Below are 23,744 nucleotides of genomic sequence, written 5' to 3'. Positions count from 1 at the left end.
TGGCTTTTGCTTTATAGTTTTTCCTTTTATATACCTTATATTGTTGTATATCTAAATAGGCAGTTGCAGAGTTTGATATTTAAAACATGGTGTCTAACTCTAAAGCAATGATTAAATTACTCATTTAATAGTACATACTGTGCTGTATGGTGCACGCTGACTCAGTGCTTCCCATATGTCATTGTGCGAAGGAGCATGCAAAGCACGTGTGTTCAGATGGTGCTTTCTGGCCACTGTTCCCAGGGATCCAGATCCCATCGGCTGGGCCGGGACCCAGAGATGTGCATTTTTGACAAGCGTGCCAGATGATCTGATGCTAGGTGGTCCTGGACCACCCTTTGAGAAAGTGCAGTAGGTGTTACACAGGCAGGGTGCTGGTCCCAGGCCCCCTGGTCTGGCTGGATGTGGGAGAACTCACCTAGTGGGAGCCAGAGCGTCCTCCCTCCTGGACGGCAGGAAAGCCACCCGGGCAGGATCTGGACCACACAAGAGAGCGATGCAGAAGCAAGATGCACCGGAGACAGGGAGCAGCAGCCTCCCTGTAACCACAGAGGGAAAAGTCCTGGGGCAGTAAATTTCTTCTAGCATCATTTTATATGTTCCATGCCCCAGGTTTCTAGATGAGCTAATTGAATTAAAGTAATTTCCTTCTGCTTATTCCATTTAAAGAGGCAGCACCCTTCGGGTGACCTCTACCCTTTTATTTGACCTTTTCCCTCCCTATTTAGTTTATTACTTGAATTTGCACATGTCTTGGAGTCAGCGAGATTTTTTTCTTTACCAATTGATTTCTTTTGGACTCTTAACATCTTGGGCAATTCATTTATAGCTAATGATAGCCAAGGCAGAAATATCTGGGAATTAGCGATCACATTTATAGAACTCGTCTTTCTTTCTTGGCCTCCTTTTGTTTATAGCTGTAACATACTGAGGAAAATTAACTGTAGCAAAAGTGAAAGGCCATGCAGTGGCCATTTGTAGGACAGCAGGGTAGCAGCCGCCCCGTGCCTTGGCATTCACGCCAGGATCTGGGCCAAATGTTCGCTGGTGCTAATGCCATTTAAAGATTTTTCTTCTAGGAAAGGAAGTAAGATTGATTTTATAAAGAAATAATATGTCTCCCTTGAGTTTCTCTTGCCAACTGAGCTATTTACAGTGTGTTTTTGGAGTTTGTTGCAAGGACCACACTGGAGTAAAGACATTTTGGATTAGGATCATAAGGGGCTTTGGTGACCAAACTGAATTTATACTTAATATAGGTCAATAAAAAGCAGAAGTTCTTTCCTAAATAACATCTGTGCTGAAAAGCTACCCCATATTCTCTGAGACCAGAACACTAAAACAGATTGTTTATTGGAACCAACAGATTATGCAGTTGATGGAACTGATATAAACTACAGTCTATCAATGTACGTATAGATTTTTTCCCCCACTAGGGCCTAGAATATTGCTTTTTATTAAAAGAAAGAAACAGTAATAGAGGACACAGTTTTATCCTAGATTGCATGTTTAGTTTTGAGTGTATTGCAGTCTTCGGCTATCAGCTACTATGTAAGATTTTCCACATTTTCATAAAGATGTTGAGGAGAATTATAATTTCTTGAGTTTTAATTTATATTTTAAATAATTACCTCAATAATTATATGCTTATTAAATGTGAAAGTAGTGTTTTTATTATTGCATGTTTGCTTTAGAAGAATAGAAAATAAAGATAGGCAAAAATGAGAAAAAGGAATCCCCCCTATACTTCCATCCTCTCAACATAATAACCATTTTCATGAATTTGGTATATTCTAGAATTTTTTTCTATGCATCTCATTTATGTATTTTTGCTTTTTAAACAAATGTAAGTTCAAAATGTAAATACTTGTGTAATTTAAAAAAAATTACTCCGTATTAATATGTTTACCCTGTTTAGCATTTTTTTTACGACAAAAAAATAATATGCAAGAGTCTCCGCCGGGCTGTGCGGTAACCCCCCTCTGGCACGCGCGCTTCAGCCTCCTCCTGGCACAGGCTGCTGTAACGGTGGCGCCGAGAGCAGTGCTCTGGAGTCAGGCAGGTGGGGGGCTCTCTGGTCCACCCCTGAGTCCTTGGTGATGATGGGAACACTTTTTTTCAAACCTCTAAGCCTCAGTTCTTCATCTGTGAAATAGCGATAATTCTACTTCATAACATTGTTGTGAAGATGATATGAGGTAATGTGGGTAAATAAGTTAGTACGAAATCTAGCATGTAGTAAAGGTTCAAAGAAGGTTAATTATATTATTGTATCATAGTATATTATATTAATGCATATGTAGTTTCTGTTGTGTTTGTACTATAAAAATGAGGTAATAATACACATTTTGTACAGTTATTTGCTTTCTTCCCTAAACATGCTTCCTCATCAATGTAATTAAAACTACTTCCTTTCTTTAAAGGTTCGTTAGTATTCCATTGAACCATTTCTTTATTAATTAATATTTAGATCGTCTCTAGTTTTTTAGTATTAAAATAATGCTTTTTAATATCATCATACATAAGTTCTTATACATATTTCTTTCTGAAGGGTAGATCCTTAGAAGTATCCAATCCTTTTAATGCACGTGTAGCACATCATTGCGTGTTTAGACCATGATTTATTGACCACCATTCCATTTAGATTGTTTTCAGTTTTTTATCATTATTATAAATACCATTGTAAGTAGTATCTTTGAAGCCATGCCTAGGGTGATTTTCCAGGCCGGTGCCTCCAGGGGCCTTGCCGGCTCAGAGGGCACACGTGCTCAGGACCGTTGCTGTTCACTGACTAAGCTCCCCGGAGAAAGGCCTTTACTTGCTTATGCTTTTACCAAAGTGACCACCAACTCACCGTGCCTTCTCCAATAAATGATAGTTATTTAGTGTTTTTCTAAATAACTACCAATTTGATGTGTGAAAAATGGCACTTAAGTTTTCTATGTTTAAAACTGCTGATGAGGTGTTATTTTTCCCCATATGTTGAATGGTGACTTGTATTTTTTTGGTCAATGGTCTGTTTGCCTTCTATCCATTCCTCTGTTCAGTGCTTGTCTTTATGTATTGCTTGGAAGAGTTCTTTGTATAGTAAAGATTTGAATCCATTGTACTTACCTGTTGTAAATGTCTTATTCCTTACATGTTGTTTGCTTCTGGTTTTCATTTATTATTTTAATGTGCAAACATTAATTTTATGTAATCAAATCTATCAATTCTTTTTTCTTGTGGTTTCTGGTTTTTGTATAATGCTTAGGCTCTCCCACACAAAGTTTTGTAAATATATATATTTTTAAACATTTTTTTAATTTTATATTTTACATGTAAAATTTTTACTTATAGAGAGTGGTGTAAGGTGGAGAGATGCCCAGTTTATGATTAGTCATTAACCAGTGTTGAATGTCACATTCACAGATGTAAGAATTTGTGAAGCTCTGTTGCTGAACAAATCTTAATCCTGCTTAACCCCCTAAAATTCTATCAATTTTTAAATTGGAATTTTAACATATTTATAGATTAACTTGGTGGGTAATTGAGATATTTACCATATTCATCGTTCTCATTTATCCAAGAATTCTCTTATGGCTCCCAAATTTTATAGTTTTCTTTAAATAGATTATATACATTTACTGAATAAATTGGGGGGCATTTTTAAAAATTGTTTTTTTGCAGTTGACCCTTTTCTGAGATTTTTAGGGAGCTAATCAAATAATGAGCAGATTGTCTCATTTGTTTGGTATTTATACCAGTTGTTTAATTTTTTGGTGTAATTGCCTCGCTGTTACACTCTCTCCATCTGTTTTTGTTACTCTACCTTCCCGCTTCATTCTGAAGGTGTGTGATGTACAGCACTGATTTGGTTTTTTGCTGTCTACTCTTCATTCTCATGATTTTGTGTTCTGCTATGGTAGTATTTGCATCTGTACACTCTCCTTCATCCACTTTATCTGTTTCATGGGGTATTTTCTTCTACCTACTCTGCTCATTCGTCTGCTATACATTGAGTCCCTACTATGTCTCAAGGGTGCCCTTCCCACTGGCGTGGGTGGAATGGGATGAGTGCAGGGGGCAGGGTGGGCAGGGTGGGCAGACTGGGGGTGTGTCAGCCCCTGCCATGTGGGCCTCATTCTTAATGAGGGGCTTATAGTCAACTAGTTCTGCGGTGCACCTTTGCTATCAGCATATTCAACCTCATTTTCGTCCGTGCTCCTTTTAGTTGCTTTGTTATAGCATCTTTTTTATAAGTCTTCCATTGACCCATTTTGCCTCTTTATCTGTATCCATTCCCAGATGAAGAAAGGACAGTTCCGGACAGCAGTAAGTCCCCCAAAAGAGTACAGGCGCTACGAGGACAGGGTGATTTGTCCGTTTGGACTGTCATGTCCATACCCGGAGCAGTGCCTGGTACCTCATAGGCGCTCAGTATGTATTCATTGAAAAATGCCTGGGGGGATTTTTCTTCACCTAACTGTTTTAACTTGACTTTATTGGGCTTCTCCACTTGCAGCTGAAGCTACAAGATGGAAGCCATCAGTTTGCATTACTGGTGTAATGTTCTGTGGCCCAAAGGAGATGCAGTGGGACCTATTAGCAAGGAAACATTTTCTCTGCAAGGTGTTTTCACTGTGCTTTCGACTCCACACAGTGCGAGTGTCCTACATTCCGTGTCTGTTTACAGCGTAGCCCGCCTCTGCTCTCAGAATGTAGTGCCTGTGCCCAGCCGTTTCCCTGGCGCTGCATCCTGTTGAGCTGGAAGAACACCCTGCTGTCCGGGCCTGGGGACAGTGCGTGGCCTGCTGCCCCGGGCGAGGGTGTGCTGCAGTGGCTCTGCGTTGTCCCAGTGAGAGTCAGGTCAAGGCGAGGACCCGCTCTCTTTGTGGTGTGACCGCTCTTCTCCCCCGGCAGCTGTGACGCAGCCGCCCCCGAGGACTCCTGCTTTGATGGTAGAGGCCCTTTTCGCAGAGCTGGCCCATCACTCCCGTGCGCCGCCCTGGCCTCTGCGCCGGCCCGCTCGCCCTGCGCAGCCGGACGGGTGATGCGTCCTCTCAGATCGCCTTTATTTCCCATACTGACCATTTCTTTTGAGGTGATACTTAGGTAGTCCAGTTTTTTGCTATTCAAGTCATGAAAGTAGTAAGTCAGCTCTCGGCAACTATTTTCAATTTGTCACCTGTACATTTCTTGAGGGTTTTAGTATCCTCTCTCCACTTAATTTATTGCTGATGTGGGTTTTTCTTCGATTTTTAGTTTTACTCCTCCCTTTCAGTTGGCTTCTGGTGGCAGAGGACCATCTAGATGCTTGGGCCAGTGTTCTAGTTTAGATGAAAAATACATTTATCTAGGCTATTCTGTTTTCTGATGACTTGTTTTAAATTCAGTTTGATGTTAATTGGATTGATTGTGTGAGGTGCTGTGGTAGATGCATGTGAAGGAATGGAAAGATCAGCCTCATGAGGAAGAAGAGAGAGAAACAACTGTGAGTTGAGAATGGGCTCAGCTGCACGTAACCGAGAACTTGACCAGTGACGTAAACAAATGGAGGGCTTACTTTTCTCTTGTATCAAGGAGTCTGAAATGGGAGTGAAGAGCTAGTGCTAAAGGATAGTGTCGACATACCTGGTTCCTTCCATTTGCTCTGTAACTATTAGCTTGTGGGGCGTCTGTTCTCCAGAACTGACGAGGGCTGCCATTCCCCCGGCAGCACGTTGTATTCCAGGCAGGAAGAATGAAGAAGGGGGACAATGTGACAAGGCAGAAACCTCTTCACAAGAATTTGCCCCTTTATTTGTGGAGGAAAGCTTTTGATAGGAACGTCTTTTATCTCCTTGGCCAGGACTGTACAACGTGGCTACCTCCAGAGCTGCAGGAGAGGTTGTCCGGTGTGGCATAATCCTTACCTGTATCATTTCAAAAGTCAAAGCATCTAAAATCCAGCCTAGTCAACTCTCTGTGTCCTCATAGCGCCCACAGCGCTGTCTCCTTCTGCAGTGCATTCCTTTCTAGGAGAGGGACATGAGGCTGCCAGTCTCATCACTTCCCATTTTCCCAAAGAAAATAAAACACCACCCCTTAGTCTGCCCTGGGACTACAGCCTCACATGTGCACTTCATATGTAGTATATTTAAATGAAGACTGATTTGCCAACTCGACATTTACTTCTCCAGTAGTGGTTGTAGATAGATGTATCCTGATTTGTTAGCAGTTATTCTCTATCATCTTGTTAATCAAATACACATTTTGAGACTCCTAGTTTGTGCTGGGGATTGTTAGTACTGGATTGTGCAACAGAGAAGAGCCAACTAGCTCAAGTATATGTCTGCATTGTACAAGTTTAGGCTGCTGGTGAGACTTTGGCTGGAGGAGGGTACGGGCCAGGCGGCACCATCCACTGGCCTCGGGCTTTGCCGCGCCCCAGCGGTCCTGAGGGCCTGGCCTCTTGCTCAGCTTTCGCCTCCACTGCAGAGTCCACCGGCAGCCCAGAGTACTTCACTGTCTGCAGTGGCCCTAGCACTTTTTTTGCTATCTGAGATGCTGGGAATGCTTGTTATAATGCACATTTATGGGCCTCATCTCCCTGGACTCCTTTACTTAGGGTCTGGAGTGGGGTCTAGGAATCTGTCTTTTAACGATCTTCTTGTCAGGAGTGGTCCCAGAACGTGCTTTGAGGAACTTCTTATTTGGACAGCTCAGTCAGCACCGTCTCCCCCACCCACCCTCCTCTTCAGCAAACTACGTTGCTCCCCATTTCTAACAAAAGTGGAGGTCGAGTTCTGATCAAGTGGGAACTCCGCAACTTCCTGCTAATGCAATTGATCCGAATTCTCACCTGTCATTGCCTTTGCTTTTACCGGTCTCTTCTCCCCCCCGACCTCCCATCAGCAGATGGCTCCATCAGCGTGACATCTGGGAGTCCTTTTAGATTCTACAAGCCCAAGCAGCTCTCCTCCTCCATGGAGAGTGTGGTATCAGAGTCTCTGAGGGGAGCAGGTGATTGCTTCTCAGTCAGGATCGGTGCGCCAGGTGCCTTGTTATAGTTTTGGGGTGTTTTCAAGGGCTTGGTCCCAGTTCAAAGCAAAGTATGTTAGCACCTCATCTATTAAGATTAAGGAATGAAACACAGAATAGAATTTTAAAATAATGTTACAAGGCTCTTTAAGTACTAAAAACTTTTTATTCAGTAATTTTATTTCTTTATATTGTAAAGGGGGGTTGTGAATTTGGAGTTAAGAATGAAAAGAGGGATTCTAACATCAATGTTTTGTAAAACAATACAAGGATGCGTCTTTACCAGTATTTACAGCTTGTTCTATTTTGTCTGTAGGGAACGCACATGTTTATCTGGAATGCTCTCTCACCCTGTGGCTTTTGTGCTTGCTGTGCCTTCTGCCTCCAGCACTTACTTACACCTCACCCTCTTGACTGTTCACCAGGCTGACTCCTCCTTATCCTTAGTCTTTGACTTTGACATCGGTTTGGGAAGCCTTCTAAGGTTAGGAAGCCCTTCTGGATTCTCGCTGGCCTCCTTGACTCCATCTGCGGAAGTGCTGCCACGCTGTGGTGCAGTGCTGTTGGCTTGTCTGGGTTGTCACTGGTGTGTGCGTGCCAGGAGGGCAGCAGCCACGTCCCCCTTGGTGACTGCCGCATCCCAATGACCTTGCTCATGCCTTGCACATAACAGGTGCTCAGAAAATAGAAGCTCAGTGGAATAAAAAGTACAGTCATACCTTGGTACTTGTCAGCTTCAGAATTCGTCAAACCCTGCACTCATCATGTTTTGCCGAGAAAAAAGGTGTTTTGTCACTGAGGGCTTGCTCAGGACCCATTGCACTTGCCAAAACTTGTATGAGTCACCACACTGCCCAGCAAAAGAAAATACTTAATCATTTGGTACTCGTGGGTTTTGGCACTCATCTCGAGTTCTGAAATGAATGAACAATGAGTACTGAGGTACCAACATTGATGCCACTGTGTGCAGAATTTTGAACAGATTAGCCTTTTTAATTATAAGTAATCAATTATAGTAAGTCCTCGCTTAATGTCATCAATAGGTTCTTGGAAGCTGTGACTTTAAGCAAAACAATATAACAAAACCAGTCTTCCTGTAGGCTAATTGATATAAACAGGAGTTAAGTTCTGGTCATAGAAATCACCAAACTTCTAAATGAAAACCCAAAACACTTCTAATATTAAACTTTGAAATAAATGTGAGCTATACATATATTTAAGCATACATACTGGATACATTGCCTCAATAATAGTAAATATTAATAAAATATCAATTAAAATAAAATTAGTTTTTAGTTTAAAAAAGAAAGAATTATTTTCCAACTCACTGTATTCCAGTGCAGGGTCACAGTGGCCAGAGCATATCTGGGCAGCTCCGGGCACAGAGCGGGACCCACCCTGGCATGGACGCCTTTCCCTCCAAGGGCGACGCGCACACACTCGCTGAGACGGGGGCAGTTGAGACACATCAGTTCACCCCACACACATCTCTGGGGTGTGGGAGGAAACCCACGCATACATGGGAAGAACATGCACACTCCACACAGACAGCGGCCCCTGCTTGAATTGATTTCCTTTCCTGATCAACGTTGTAACGAAAGGTCATTGGACTAAATGACCTTATTCAGTCAAGGGCCTGCTGTATTTTACTGTACTACATAATGGAGTGCTTAGTGGTGACTGAAAGGTAATGTTCCAGGTGACTCCAGGCTGCTGAGCTTTGTAGTTCCCAACGCTTTCACCTGTTGTCATTGTGTCCTGAAGTTTTTAATATGCTACCTTATTTTGTACTCAGCATGACTGGGGAATTGGAATGGCCCTATGTTTTTCTCTAAAAGTTACCCCTTGAAGGTCAGAGGGATCCTCAACAACGTGACTTTGTTATTCTAAATGATCTGGTCCTCCCTCACCCAGGAGACTTTTTTTTTTTTTCAGATTAGTAGGGAATATAAATGTTATCAATTAATCATCTATTGGGTTTGGCAAATGATGATTATGGATTGTCAGTTTCACTTAAAGGGACATCAGCACCATTCAGGGAGTTTTTTCAGTAGTTCATCATCTTAAAAGTATATAAAAGACTTTTCTTGCTAGTAAGTTTTCTTGAATGTCTAGAGTAATAACATAGCCATTATTATCGCATAACTATTTGGTTACCCAGAGTAAATGAAAGTACTCAGTGAAAAAGAAAATAATGATACATTAATATATGTCTGCATTTATGTCCAGACATGAAGAATGAACGAGTAGGTTCATTTTCCTGACCTGTTACATGTGTTGTATAAAATAATAAAATTAGATACACACTAAATACTGTCAAAATCAGAACGCTAAGTGAATGCTTAATCTTAATTCTTTATTATTTTAAGTATTTATCATAAAATACTTGCTGTCTGGACAGTGACAATTTTGATAAGAAACTGAGAAAATACTTCACTATTTTAGTGAAAACTATACAACAGACAATTCCTTTTTGCCAAACTCATTTTTCAAAAGGCGTGTTTCCACTTCTTAAAAGTTTGACGGGCTTCTGTTTTATGGAAAAGCTTTTAAGCTAATTATACAAGATATAAAGTGTTGGTTATCAAGTATATTGAGAAGAAATGTTTCTTTATTGAGAAGGGAAGAAAACTAAAAATAAGACGACAGTAGAAAAGCTTAAAAACAATGGAAAAACAATCTTAGGCTTTCTTTCAGTGTTACATAATTAACTTATCTATAAACAGATTTTATTTATGTATGTATTTAAACAGATGTGATAGGTATTTTCTTTCCCTTTTCTGAATGCTGACTATAAATGCAAACCAAATGCTTCCTGGTTAATTGCCTTAGTGATCATACTTAAATGTTTCATTCTGGTGACTGTGTTACTCAGTAAATTTGAAGTTACAACTTTTAGTTTGGTTTTAGGATTTTTCATACCAGCTTCGGTCATTAGCTATAAGAAAAGAAAAAAGGAAAACAGGAAGATACCATAAGTTCTTAGTTTTGCAGCTGTGTTATTAAAAAATCTGTATAAAGTCTTATCTTTTAACCAGAAGTGGTTATGGTTTGTAATCAGGTACCTCTGATTGATACTCTTTAATGTGGCTGAGGAAAAAAATACCACATCTCTCATCAATTGACTTTTCATCTGAACTTAACAATAGGCGTCAGAATTACCACCTTCTTTGATATAAGTGTGGGTAAGATGCCTGTGTCAGGAGGTTCACAGAACACTGCCAAGCCAGGGAGCCTAAAAAACTCAAATTAGAAATTGAACTATTTGAAGCTTAAGGTGTTAATAGAAATGAAGAGAGAGGAGGAAATCACAAGTACAGCTATGAAGTAAAAAATACATGCTCATTTGAAAATCAGAAGAGACTTGATTCCTGCCTCTTAATTAAGTTATATAATTTAGAACTTTGAGATCAACTAAAAAAGCCTTTCCCTTGCTTGGACACCTACATAAACAAAACCACATACAAATTTATTAACTGCCTACTCTCTATCCGCTTTGTATACAAAAGAGCCTTAGAGAGAATGCCTCTCGGGTTTGTAGGATTTGGAATACAATAATATTGCACTGTATCCACTATCAAGGATAATGAGCTATAATACATCACAAGGGTAATTTAAAATCTATAGAGAATCAAATTCATTTAGCCAGTGGTTTTAATCTTTCTGCCAAATCTTTTATCAGAGTTGATAATTACCCCAATTGATTTATCGGAGCTTTGTTTTTCACTTAATTCTTTTGGGGCCAGTGCTAAAAAAAATAGTGAGGCATTAAAAGACAGAGATAGAGGCAGGATGTAGATGAACAGTTTTTAAATATAATCCATATGGTTGTTGTTAATTGATGATTTCAGAAAGGAAATAGAGTGCCTCCATTATGCTTATGCTCAGAGATCAATAGTTCTCAAAGTATCGAGCCTTTTTTAAAAAAAAATTTATTCCTTAGCACTTTCACAGGCCCCCCCTCCGGACAGTGGGGATGGGATTTGGTAGCTGGTGCTGAAAGAAAACCCTTGAGCGCGTGCTTGCCTGGGACTGTGCCAGTGGCAGCTGTCACTCAGTGGCACAGACAGAAGAAAATTTATTTTTGACTGAGCTGCTTCTTCAAAAGAGCCCTCTTGCATATTGGAGAAGACGCAAAAACCTTTCAGATGGTTCACGGCTGCTTGGGAAAGTGTGCTCTGCGGTGAGAACCGGAGAGGCTGGCAAGCTCGCGCTCCAGGGCCTGCACAGCCCTGAAGGTGGGCGGCAGAGCCCCGCCGGTGCAGCCGCGTTGGCCCCGGCAACGGGGCCCCTCCCCCGGCGCTGCGCGCTCCGCGCCTCCTTGCAGTTCCCCCTGAAGCCTGTGGTGTGAGAAACATGTATTTGCGGGCTGTGTGCAGGCTTACAGTGCTGCCGAAGCTTTACGGACCTGGTTTTTGATTTTGTGACTGGCTAGGTGATTGTGTGTATGTGTGTGCGTTTGTGTATCTTTCCCTCATTTGGTTGAATTTTCCTTGGAAAGTGAGTCTTTGGAATACTTGTTAAAGAATGTCTCTAAAGCAGAGAGCCCAATATTGCGCATAAACTGGGATGAGATCCTAGATTGGGTTCACTGCCGCGGACCGGCACGTGCATGTCCATGTGTAAAATCAACTGTTAATGTCTACTTTGCTTGCCTTGCTGTTTATTTTAGAGCAGGGTTCTCCCAAGTGTGTTAGTCATGTGCTCTATCAGTAAGAAGTTTTAAGTGTGCATATATATTTATAATATTTATACTATTGTATATACATGTCCTACATAAGAAAATGTACGGATATTTATAAATAAAATTCATTTGCTCTTATACCTATGTGTTATATTCATTTTAAGATATGCCAACTGAGTGCTTTTAAAGAAAGAATTGAAAAGTCAAATGTAAGTGAAAGGTTTCACATTTTCTTCTCATACCCCTGAGGTGAGTACACCTCATACACCATTTTGAAGTGCAGTGTTTCTGAGATTTAAATAAATGTAAAAACATTGTGGCATTGTAAAGTGCTTCATAAATGTATGTTTTGTTTTTACTTATCTTTATTTTTGTATTGCCATCTCTACTCCGTATTTTATTAAGAACTACTTTATAGTCACGGCCCAAGAGCAAGAGAAAGGTCACGTAGATTATAAGGCGGAGGTGTGTGGCACTTTTTTGAAATACTTTGTTGTTTCTTCAACTTCCCTTATGCACCGCTTTTAAGTCTAAGCTTAGTAGCCAGAGAAATATGTCATCCAAATTCTCAGAACCACATTTTAATGATTACCAAGCACGCCATTTAATAAGGTCTTACTGTTTGCCAGGCATTGTGCTGAGTGCTTATGTGAAGGGTGAAAAACCAGTGTGCCTCTAAAAGGTGTCCCTTGATGTGGACAAGAGTGTGGAAGTCAAGGGTGGTTGGTCACCGGGGACACTTAGTCTGGAGAAGCACAGACTGTGGGCCTATTTCGTTTGTGTGATTGAAGGCCTGTGCTGAGCAAAAATTAATTGACTGTGCCCAAAAAGACAGAAATGACTTCTGTAAGTGGGTACCTCCAGGAGGTTGATTTGACTTGGTATGAGAGAGAACTGGCCTACCGCTGGAATTCTTCTATAGAGAAGAGTTTGCCCAGGGGGAGAGAGATTCCTGTCGCCAGATTCAGACATAGCATCCATCTGCAATGTTGTGGAATGGATTCTTAAATTAGGACAGAGATTAGGCCAGTTAACCCTAAATTGCTTTTAAGATTTTATTATTTTTTGAGTTCCTGAATTATGTTTAACTCCTTTGCTGTAGTCGCATACACTTATTCTATAAAATGCCACCGCCTTCAAAATGCTCGCCTGCACCCGAGCCCGCACGCTGCCGTCCTCCAGGCCCTCGTCGCGCCGCGCCCCGCCCCGTGCCCGGCAGCGCCTTTGCGTGGAGCCCTGAGTCGGCTTCCCTCCGCTCTGGTCAGCCCTCTGTGTTTTCCGTAGGCTGGCTTTTCTTAAATGCCATCCTTGTTACAGTATGTATGAGTTCTCTCTTATTGCAAAACAGGCTACCACACACTAGCAGTTTAAAACAACACAATGTTACTATTTCAGAAGTCCAGTCAGGGCCTGGCTGGATTCTCTGCTGAGTCTTACCAGCCTGAGATCAGCATGTTTGCTTAGGGCTGTGGTTCTCCTTGGGGCTCCAGGGCGTCTTCCAGGCTCCCAGGCGGTCAGCAGAGCCCATTTCTGTGCCTCTCTGGACTGAGGTCCCGTGTCCCTTCCGGCCAGTGGACTGCTCTGCTGTGGGAGGCCGCTGTAGTTCGGCCTCGAGGCCCTCGTGGGCAATTCACATTGGGTGTTTGCGTGCTTCCAGGCCAGCTGGACTTGCCTAACTGTGACTATTGCAAAATAATTTTTTTTTTTTTTTAAATTATAGAGAGCAAACATTAAGAACTTCTCCCTGGAGAAAGCAGGCAGACAAGAGATGGTGTTTTTTTTTAATCTGGTTAATGGTAGGATCTGGAAGGCAGTGGCCCTGGCCAGCCTTCAGCCAGGCCTTGTGGTTCAGAAGAGGTCGACCGACCGGTGAGGCTGGAGCTGTGAAAACTTGGGCCTCAGAGTCAGGACGCCTTCATCTCTAAGCGCCGTCACGGCTGTTAGTGAACGTGCATGGGCTGCGTGGGTCACTGGCCGGACCCCCACCCGGCAGCAGGGACGGGGACGGCGCAGGCGCTGTTGGACGGGAAGGCTACCCTTCCCTGGCCTCCGGAGTCAGTCACCCTGGGGCCTGCAGGCAGTGCCTCTGGGCCTCAGTTGGATGGGTCATGCTTCGTGGGCAGCATTGATTTTATGTGTATTTGTGAAGGGACAGAATATGAGATTACCAAATAAAATATAATTTCAAGTGTTATTAATGAAAGAATATATTACATTCACTTTGATGAGATCCTGGCATTGTAAAATGATTCTATGTAATGAATCCCAGGAAATCAATGAAAAGTTTAATTACACTTGTGGCAGTGCTGTATGAGAATATTGCTTTGGTCAATCCTGGTTGTACAATTTATCAATCCTCTGCCTTTCTCTTTCTTTAAGTTAATTGCTTTGATGAAGTAAGTGTAAATACATCCTTTGTTAGCTTTTGATCTTTTGGGGAAATGTGCTACAAAATTCAGATTTTCTCTGCTATAATAATAATCCCTATCATTTTTAATATATATTACCACTCATAATTTTTACATCTTTAAATTGAGCAGTATTTCTGTTTTGTGAATTTAGTCATTGTTGTCTTACCTTTTCCCTTTCTCAGTTTTTTTGCAAACTGCTTTCTATCTCTCAGCTTATCCATTGACCCCATTAATTAAAAATTTAATGTGCTGTCTATGTGGTTCATCACTCATTGAAGCCCCAAGGTGAATAAAAAGAAAAACAAAATACTTTCTCCTCTGAATTAACAGATTCACAATACTCTTTGATTTTAAATTTCTTTTTATATTTTTAGTTTGACAGTTTAATGATGATGTGCTTTCTTGCCCACTGTTGTGGTAATTGATTTTTCTAATTTGTTTATAAAGCACAATGCAAAATTTTGATACGGATATTTAGAGATACCTAAAGTAGTTATTTTGGTGACTCTAGCTTTTGCTACTTATATATTGAGATAGGATTTTTCTATGCTGTTATAACCACCAGAGATGTTAATAAGCAGTCTACTTTTGATTTAAGGTTCAAGGCCTTAAAATAATCATGAGTTATTTTGACTGATTTATTCTGTGATAAAAGCAACTTACTTAGCTCCTTTGGAGAGGGAACACCGCGCAGCCTCTTCCCCCAGCGTCTCCCATCAGCCTTGCTTCCTGGGTGGCAGCATTCCTCCGGCGCAGCTGGGAAGTAGCCTGGGTGTCAGGGCCTTTGCGTCCGGTCCTGGCTTGTTGCGGCACACAGGGCCCTGTGCGAGGAGTCGCCTGGCCCACCTGGGGAGCTGTTGAGGGGCGCAGAACGAGACGACTGGCATTGTGGAGCGCCGGCCTGTCCTCCAGGCCTCGCAGTTTATGGTGCGATCGCTGTAAAAAATGAAAAAGCCCACTCAAAGAACAGTGCTGTTTGAGTATCGTAAAAGGAGTTTTGTTTGCTCTAAAAAAATGGTGCTTTTCTTGATGGTCACTAAATGTGCGCAAGTATGGCTATTATACGAGAGGCTGTTCTTTTACTGTCTCACTTGGGTAAAATATCTTTTTATATGCACCTGCAGCTACTGTTTTCAAAGCGTGGAATCACTGTGGCATTTTCTTTTGGGCATAAGTCGTTAGAGAATTAGAGAGCTAAAAGTTTCTTCAGATTGTTTCCTTTGAAATAGTGTTTGGTCTTGGATTGCTGCCCCGGGTCCAACGTGGAGGGTGGGGGTGGCGATGGTTTGCTGCTGTTCTGGGCTCCAGCGAAATCGCTGTGTTCTGACTTGTGTACCGATGTGGGCCAGGGCAGGCGCAGGAGCAGAGCGGGGAGAGCGCGTGCTTTCTGGCCTGAGCCAGCCCACTCTTCTCCTCGATGTGTCTCTGTGACTTGTAGTAAGCCTCCTGTTTGCCATTAGCTGCTAGTCGTCTTGTAAACTTTATCCAAACCGGTATTCGCATTCCTGGGCCTTGTTCTTCGGTCTGCTTTAACCTTACCTCTATTTTCTTTTCTGGAGGCACATCTTCCCCCGGGAGATTCTGATACACATAACATGTGAGGGCCACCAAGTTAAAGGGAGGGGCCCTTTGCCAAATACGTGCTCTCTAGAAACTTCTGGTTTAGGTTGACAGTCCTTGTATGTATTTAAGGCATCTTTGCAAATTATCATTGATCCCAATCAAAGAAATAAAGAAATATCAGGAAGCCTGCGCCTAGCCTAGGCGTCATGGTCAGAGCTTGTGCATATGGCGGAACTATAAATAAAGTGCTCATTCAGTGCTGGTGGAACGAGACTGAAGGGCGCGCCCACCAGTTTGTGACCACGAGAAGGCGTAATCCGTTTCCCTGGCATGTACTTGTGAATGTCAGCGGAGGTGCCTTCCAGCCTTGCTTCCTGTGGCCCCTCACACATTTACTGGACATCTGTGACACCTCATCCTCCTGATTCTTGCCTCCAAATAGTCTTTGTCAGCGTCTGTCCCTTGTCTGTGTCTGTACAAAATTCGGATTTTTTTTATACACTCCTTTTCACTCTTTGCTGTCCATCGTTGATCTCATCCGTTCCCTCGGGCTTAGACATGACTCCAGAGCTGTCTGTCTCCTGCCTCCATCTGTCCCCTGAGCTCTGGTTTAATGTTCTGTAACTTTCCACTGGGATGTCCCTGGGTTCCTCACAAGCAGCATGTTCCCCGAAGACCACCTAGCTAAACACCTTATTTCTGTTCATGTCACCATTCTTCTTCAGGTTGCCCAGTGCAGCCCTTTACCTTTTATTCTTTTTTTGTTGTTATTTTGTTTTATCTTCCTACCTTTGACCTAAGAAGTCCTAACAATTGTTCCATCAAAATACCCTTTATATCTGTTCAGTTCTCATTTTTGCTATGTTTATGTGAGTGGATTAATGGTCCAGCCTGTCAGACTGTCTCTCTGCATAGCTCCGCCTGTTGGGAATCCTGGTGCGCATTGCTGCCAGGCTAAACTTGCAGTTATAGATTATGTTCCTGCATTAAGTAGACTGTCAGTGATGCTCTACTGCCAATCAAACAAAAGGCAAACTCCTCCACTTGATATTCTGCAATCTGACAGCTGCCACCCTTCCTCCTCTTCCTCTAGTAAGTGCTACTCTCCACATAGCGTAGTGGTAACCCTTAAAATGCAGCAGTGAAACGCCGTCAGGGCTCCCGCCTTCAGGAGATTCACATGCCCACGTGGAGCTGCAGGTGATGAAGACTATGGGGATAATAATGGATGAGGAGAGTGAGGGAGGGCCTCCTGCACATACGATGATCAGGGAAGTTCTCTCTACGAAGTAACGTTTAAGGCAAGATCTGAAGGATGAGAAGGAGCTGCTCATGACGGAGGCAGCGGAAGCAGAAGTACAAGGGTCCTGAGGCCAGAAGGAGCTTGGCGTACTTAAAAAACAAAATACCCCCAAAACAAAAGAGACTGTTGGCCAAGATGGCAGCGTAGGCAGACATGGCTCGCCTCCTCCCACAAACACATTAAAAGTAAAACTAAAATATAGAGCAACCATCACTCAGAACCATCAGAAATCGAGGTGAATGGAAGTCTGACAGCTACGGAATTAAAGAAACCACATCCATCCAGACTGGTAAGAGGGGTGCAGAGGTAGAACAGGCTGTTCCCACAGCCACATGTGGTGGATAAGAATTCAGGAGTGATATCTCGGGATCAGCCCCACACCAGGTCCCCCAGCTCAGGGTTCCAGTGCTAGGAAAATAAATTCCCACAACTTCTGGCTGCAAAAACCAGCAGGGACTGAGTTGATGGAAGAAACTGCTAGAGTCCTAAGTGGTTCCTCTTAAAGAACCTACACATGGACTCACCTACTCAGACTTACTCCCTCTGAGCTTCAGCACTAAGGTAGCAACTTGAAAGGCACCAGGGAGGAACTGAAATAGCTGGCATGAAGGTGGTCAGAGGCCATTGTCCCTTTTCTGAGCCCTCCCACCACAGAGCCGGCAAGCTGGTGCCATATCTGGGACTCTGTCAACCTGTCTAACACTGTGTGACCCACCTTGGAGATCCACACTCCACCCCACCCAGCTTACAGGCCCACCCAAGCTGCTTTTCCATATGAATGGCTGGTCTGAGCTCATGCTTCACAACTTCCTAAATCTTCTCAAACAAGCACCAGCTGGCCTCAGTGAGCCCCAGACCTGGCACTAGCAGCAGCCAACCTAGAGTCACAGCTCAGCTTTGCCTGGGAATCTCCAAGCCCAGCACAAGTAGCAGCCATCTCAGACTGCTTTATAGCCCAGGCAGGGTGGCCCAGGGCAGAACACAGGTGGGGGCTGGGCTGACCTTGCCCTGCACCACTTGGGAAACCCCAGAGCCTGCGCGCCCAGTGGGCAGCTACAGACCATGTCAGAGTACCAGCACCCTGCCCCTGCACAGCTGATCTTCCACAAGGGCAGAGGGTGGTGGTCAGTGGTCACAGCCAGTCCTCGCAACTGACTGGCCCAGGTAAATCCCTCCCATTGATCTGCCAACAGCAACCAAGTTTCCACTACAAGAGGAGGGTATACTCAGCTGACACGAAGGGCACACCTACATTACCCAACTTGGGTGATAGGGGAGGCTGTGCCACTGGACCCTACAGAACACCTACTGTATTAGGCCACACTACCAAGACACGGAGTCAAAGCTGCTCTACCTAATACATAGAAGCAAACACAGGGAGGCTGCCAAAGCAAGGAGACAAAGAAACATGGCCCAGATGAAAGAACAGATTGAAACTCCAGAAAAAGAGCTAAACAAAATTGAGATAAACAATCTATCAGATGCAGAGTTCAAAACACTGGTTATAAGGATGCTCAAGGAACTTAGTAAGGATGTCAACAGAATAAAAAAGATCCAATCAGAAACAAAGGATACACTGACTGAAATGAAGAACAATTTATAGGGAAATAACAGTAGAGTGGATGAAGCCAAAAATCAGATCAGGGATTTGGAACATACAGAAGAAAAAACCAACCAATTAGAACAATAAGAAATAATCCAAAAACAATGAGGATACTATAAGCAGCCTCTGAGACAACCTCAAGAGGTCTAACATTCGCACATGGAGTGTGAAAAGAAGAGAAAGAGCAAGAAATTGGAAACCTATTTGAAAGAATAATTAAAAAACTTCCCTAATACAGTGAAGGAAATAGACATGCAAATCCAGGAAGCAGACAGGGTCCCAAACAAGATGGATGCAAAGAGACCCACTCCAAGACACATCATAATTAAAATACCAAAGGTTAAAAGTAAAGAGAGAATCTTAAAAGCAGCAAGAGAAAAAAGGTCAGTTACCTGCAGGAGAGTTCCTATAAGACTGTCAGCTGATTTCTCAAAAGAAACTTCGCAGGCTAAAAGCGATTGGCAAGAAGTATTCAAAGTCATGAAAAGCAGGGACCTCCAGCCAAGATTACTCTACCCAGCAAAGCTTTCATTTAGAATCAAAGGGCACATAAAGAGCTTCTCAGACAAACAAAAAACAAACCTAAGGAGTTCATCATCACCAAACCATTATTATATGAAATGTTAAAGGGACTTATTTAAGAAAAAGATCAAAATTATGAACAATAAAATGGCAATAAATATTTATGTATCAACATATGAATCTAAAAATCAAACTAAAATAAGAACAGAGACAGAATCATGGATACGGAGAGCATTTTGATGGTTGCCAGATGGGTGGGGGGTGTGTGGGGAATGAGGGACGAGGTGAGGGGATTAAGAAGTACAAAGAGGTAGTTACAGAATAGTCATGGGGATGTAAAGTACAGTATAGGAAATTGATTCACGACCCATGGACTTGAACAATGGTGGAGGGATTGCCTGAGGAAGTAGCGGTTACTAGGTGGAGGGAGGCAAAGGGGGAAAAGTCAGAACAACTGTAATAGCATAATCAAAATATAATTAATAAAAAAATTTAAAAAAACAAAAAAGACCCTTGTGGTGGGAGACTAATAAATGAGCTAGAGAAAGGTGTAAGTTGCCCTTGTATGGCTGGGGCAAATTTGCATTCTATTCCAGGTATAGTATCAGAGATTTTCTATGCCGCAGAGAGATATGATATGTTTACATTTGCACTTGGCATTGGGGTGCAGAGCAAGGTGGGGGAAAGAGGAGATCAATTAGGAAGGGGGCCCTTGCCTTTCTCCCGGCAAGATAATGGCTTGCACTAGGTCACACGTTTCTCAATTTCTTTACACCGACATTTTGGACCTGAAAAGTCTTTGTTGTGGCTGTCTCGTGTACCATAGGACATTTAGAAACATCCTTGGCCTCTACCCACTGGAGGACAGCAGAATCCACACGTGCCAGGTGTGACAATAAATACGTGTCCAGGCTTCGCCAGGTGTCCCCGGTGGCAGAGCCACCCTGGTTGCGAACCGCTGGGCTAGATGATGGCACTGAGCTGTGTTGGAAATGCACGTGGAAGAAGCACAGACAGTACTTCGCAACGATGGGATGTAGAGAAGGGTGAGAACGGAGAGACTCAAACATGCTTCCTAGCTCTTTGGTTTGAAAGTCTAGGCAGATGCCGCACATGCTTCAGACTCTTGACACTGGTCTTTCTTGCCCCTGTGCCCGTTCTTGGAATTACCCAGACACCTGCAGTGCTGCCCATCCCACCGGTCTCCTTTTTCTGCATCCCGTCCTGAAGGTCCAGCTTCAGGGCCCGGTTCCGGAAGCCGCCCCCGATTAGCTCACCAACGGCCGTCGTTTTCCCAGTGTCTGCAGCTGGCCTCCGTACCACTCTTAGACACTCCCCAGCCCCCAGGAGAGAAGGACCAGAGCCTAAACAAAAGGAGCAGCCATGCCCTGGCTGGTGTGGCTCAGTGGATTGAGTGCCAGCCTGAGAACCAAAGGGTCGTTGGATTGACTCCCAGTCAGGGCACAGGCCTGGGTTGTGGGCCAGGTGTCCAATAGGGGGCATGTGAGAGGCAAGGACACATAGCTGTTCCTCTCCCTCTCTTTCTCCCTCCCTTACCCTCTCTATAAATAATCAAATAAAATCTAAAAAAAAGAAAAAGAAAAGGAGCAGCCACAGCGCGTGCTGGAACTGCACGGCTTTGCTGCTGCACCTTGCCTCTCCCTTTTGCTTCTGTTGCTGGCCATAGGGTTGTCCTCTCCCTGTAGTTACCCCTCATCGTCTTCTGGCCCCTGGGACCGTCATCTGTTATGGTCAGGCCCTCTACTCAGGTAGAATTAAGACCCACAGAATTAAGACCCTTATTGTTTGCTATATTGTGTTACATAGTTGCTATTGTATGTATGTCTGTTACATCCCTGTCAGATAAACTCTGAGAGCAGGAATTAACCTCTCTCACTCCAGTGTCCCTCACAGTGCCTAACGCCCAGCATGGTACTGAGTGTGAATGAGTTATTCAGTAAATGTTTGTTGAATGAATGAGTGAGCCAATCTAAAACGCCTACCTTATTTTTTCCTCTTGCATATAATGGAATTAAAGGAAAATGAGAATTTTTCTGTGATGAACACATATAATTTTTATAATCTGGAAAAATGTTTTTTAATTTTTTTAAATAAAAGACTAGCTGTGGTCCATGTTGTTAAGGTAATCGATTGGTTTATGTGGAAGATGGCTTGGTCTGGAACCTGCGTGGTAACGAGACACCTGCTCCCTTTCTCTGTTGCAGCTCTAGTTGTGGGCACCACCTCCGCTGGATTTGCGTTGGCTCCGGGGCCTTTTGACTGGTCCTGTTTTCTGCTTGCTTCTGTGGGAACAGGCCTTGCATCCTGTGCTGCCAACTCCATCAATCAGGTCAGTTTGTCACCTTTCAGTTAGATTTTGATATTGTTCCTTTTTCCTAGTTGGTGGTACTGTCACATTTTTTAAAAAGCCTTCCATAATCATGTATACATGAAGAGATACTCTGAACTTCTAACACTGTATATCTTGTGGAGGCCTGTGGGTTGCCTAACCAATCTGTCTTGTCTTTGGAGCTGAAAGGTTTTCAGTTATGTTCAGGTGAGAGAGCAGTAGCATACCTGCTTCAAGTGCCTGGGATACCTTGTGTCATTCAGGTACCTTCCCCTGAGCACCATTTCTTTGGTGCGATGTGTTTCCATTTTAAATCGCTATTACACAAAACAGAATGCATAGCCAACTTTTAAAAATAAGTACATCAGTATTTAGTAAACTTACGACATCCATACTTACGGTGTATGGCATCCAGATATATGAAAATTAGCATATTATTAATCAGCTAATTATTTTTAGCATATTATTTTTAATCAGCATGTTCTTTTTAATGCATCTCTCCCCTCCCCCATTATTTTAAACATCAAAATAATTTTCCAAAATAGTTTTTCCCCCTTCCTGGTCATTGTGGTGTGCTCCAGCGCTGTGGCTTTTTCATAAGATACTTTAGTGAAAAAGTCTTGGCTAAAACTTAAGGGAAAGTTGTTTTCATCACCAGAACACCCAAGAGGAATTGGCACAGGTTTAAAACAGGAATTCGAGTTACCAGCAGGAAAACAGCTTGGCTGAGTGGATATATAAGTTGGTAGTCCACAAAATGTGGGAATTCTAGTTTGATAATGCCTGCAATCATTGTGTTTTAGTAATGAATTATCAGCTACTTGGAGAAGTATGAATCTGTTTCAAGTAAGGTTCATTTTTTTGTTATTATTTTTAAAGACAAAACAATCTTATGAGAGGTTCAAATAGCCCTACCACGTTACCAATAGTACTGTCCTCTCCTACAATCCACGATGCCATCTCTTCCAAATTGCTCCTTCCTTATGCTACACTCCCATATTTCTTGGCTAAGAGAAAATTATGGTTTCACAATAAACATGTTTTTAATGAAAATTTGAATGGAAAGCAGTATAAGCAAAATGGATTTATAAGGCTATTTTGGGTCTGTTTTTCAAAAAAATTTAAAAATTTTTACCTTTATTTAGTTATAAATCTATGTCATAAGATTCAGCCAGGAACTTATTCTAGTTTTCAGGCTTTTTTTTTTTTTTTTAATTGAAGAGCTGATTTAGCTTCGATATACTAACCGCTGGCTCCTATTTGATTATGTAGGTTTAAATAAAAGGTTTAAAATAAAAGTGTGGGGGTTCAAGAAAAACAAAGCAATAAAAACAACAAACTAATAAGCATCACTTGGTTCAACAGAAATGCCAAGATTTTATAAAAGTAACGCAGAGCCATCTTGACTTAAAGCTGCAACATCCCCCACACATTGCCCTAGTAAAGGTGGGTCATGAAATTTTCGTGGGAAGAAAAAAAAAAACCCATCAGCTGTAGCAAAAAAAAGTAACTGGAGGAAAGAAATGAAATGATTTACATTTAGACAAAAATTTACAGAACCTGAATATTAGACCAAGGTTTTAGAAACTTTAAAAAGAGTGTGCGTTTAGATGGCCACTTTCTGTCGCAGTCTGTGGGATGTTTCTTTGCTACAGGGGGTGAGTTGGGGTCTGCCGATTTTAAAGCTGTCCCTGTGGAAAGCCTCAGAGCTGCATGGTGGGACTGTTCCCGGTACTGACAAAGGTGCTGGCAAATTGCAGCGCCAGCCCCTTCTGGCGTTACTTCCTGCTCGCGTTGGTTTGCAGCCCTGGGAAGCATCTCACTTACCCGCACCCCTCCCGGTCTCCCTCCGGAGCTCTCGCACAGCCCTGCGCACATGTCACTGATCGCCCACAGGCCTCGTCAGTGTCGTCAGTGTCGGGCGCGATGTCACCCTTAATTGGTGCTTGTTGGGCACATGAATAATTGCTTCATCCTCTTGTATTCATCACATTGCTTCCTTCCACTTTTCTTGGGCCCTCCTTTCCTTCAGAGCCTCACAGTACTTTAAAAATCTCAGTGATTCCCATCATCATACATTGTCGCTGTGTTACTGATCAGCTTTCTGAATTACAATATTTTGTAAATAATATGTTGGAAATATTTTAGGTCTGGTGTTGGTAGGCAGTCTCATAAAATTAAAGGAATGTGAGGCCACTTTCATTAGTGCCTTTAATTAATATACTAGGCAACAAGGGTTTAACTGAGTTTTTGAACAACAGATAAAGAAATAGTTTTTGTAACCAGCAATATTGAAATAAAAAACA

The 23,744-nt window shown here is 42.7% G+C and overlaps 1 protein-coding gene and 1 non-coding gene across 3 annotated transcripts in view; both read left to right on the top strand.

Moving 5' to 3' along the window:
* The window catches only part of LOC129068792 (protoheme IX farnesyltransferase, mitochondrial), a 118,097-nt gene that overhangs the window by 13,608 nt on the left and 80,745 nt on the right, over window positions 1–23,744 (top strand). For both annotated transcript variants that reach the window (XM_054571215.1, XM_054571216.1), the window contains exon 4: window positions 21,314–21,438. In XM_054571215.1, the coding sequence (XP_054427190.1) occupies window positions 21,314–21,438 (125 nt within the window). The remainder of the gene's footprint in view (window positions 1–21,313; window positions 21,439–23,744) is intronic.
* Window positions 10,942–11,070, top strand: LOC129068829 (small nucleolar RNA SNORA30/SNORA37 family). Its single transcript, XR_008528962.1, has one exon. It is a non-coding gene; the product is annotated as a small nucleolar RNA SNORA30/SNORA37 family (small nucleolar RNA).

The sequence above is a fragment of the Pteronotus mesoamericanus genome, unplaced genomic scaffold, assembly GCF_021234165.1.
Source record: "Pteronotus mesoamericanus isolate MK-2021 breed Mesoamerican mustached bat unplaced genomic scaffold, CSHL_Meso_final contig_22, whole genome shotgun sequence".
In the NCBI taxonomy this organism is placed as follows: Eukaryota; Metazoa; Chordata; class Mammalia; order Chiroptera; family Mormoopidae; genus Pteronotus; species Pteronotus mesoamericanus.
The sequence above is the reverse complement of the archived record's forward strand: the minus strand, read 5'-3'. Positions and strand labels throughout refer to the sequence as shown.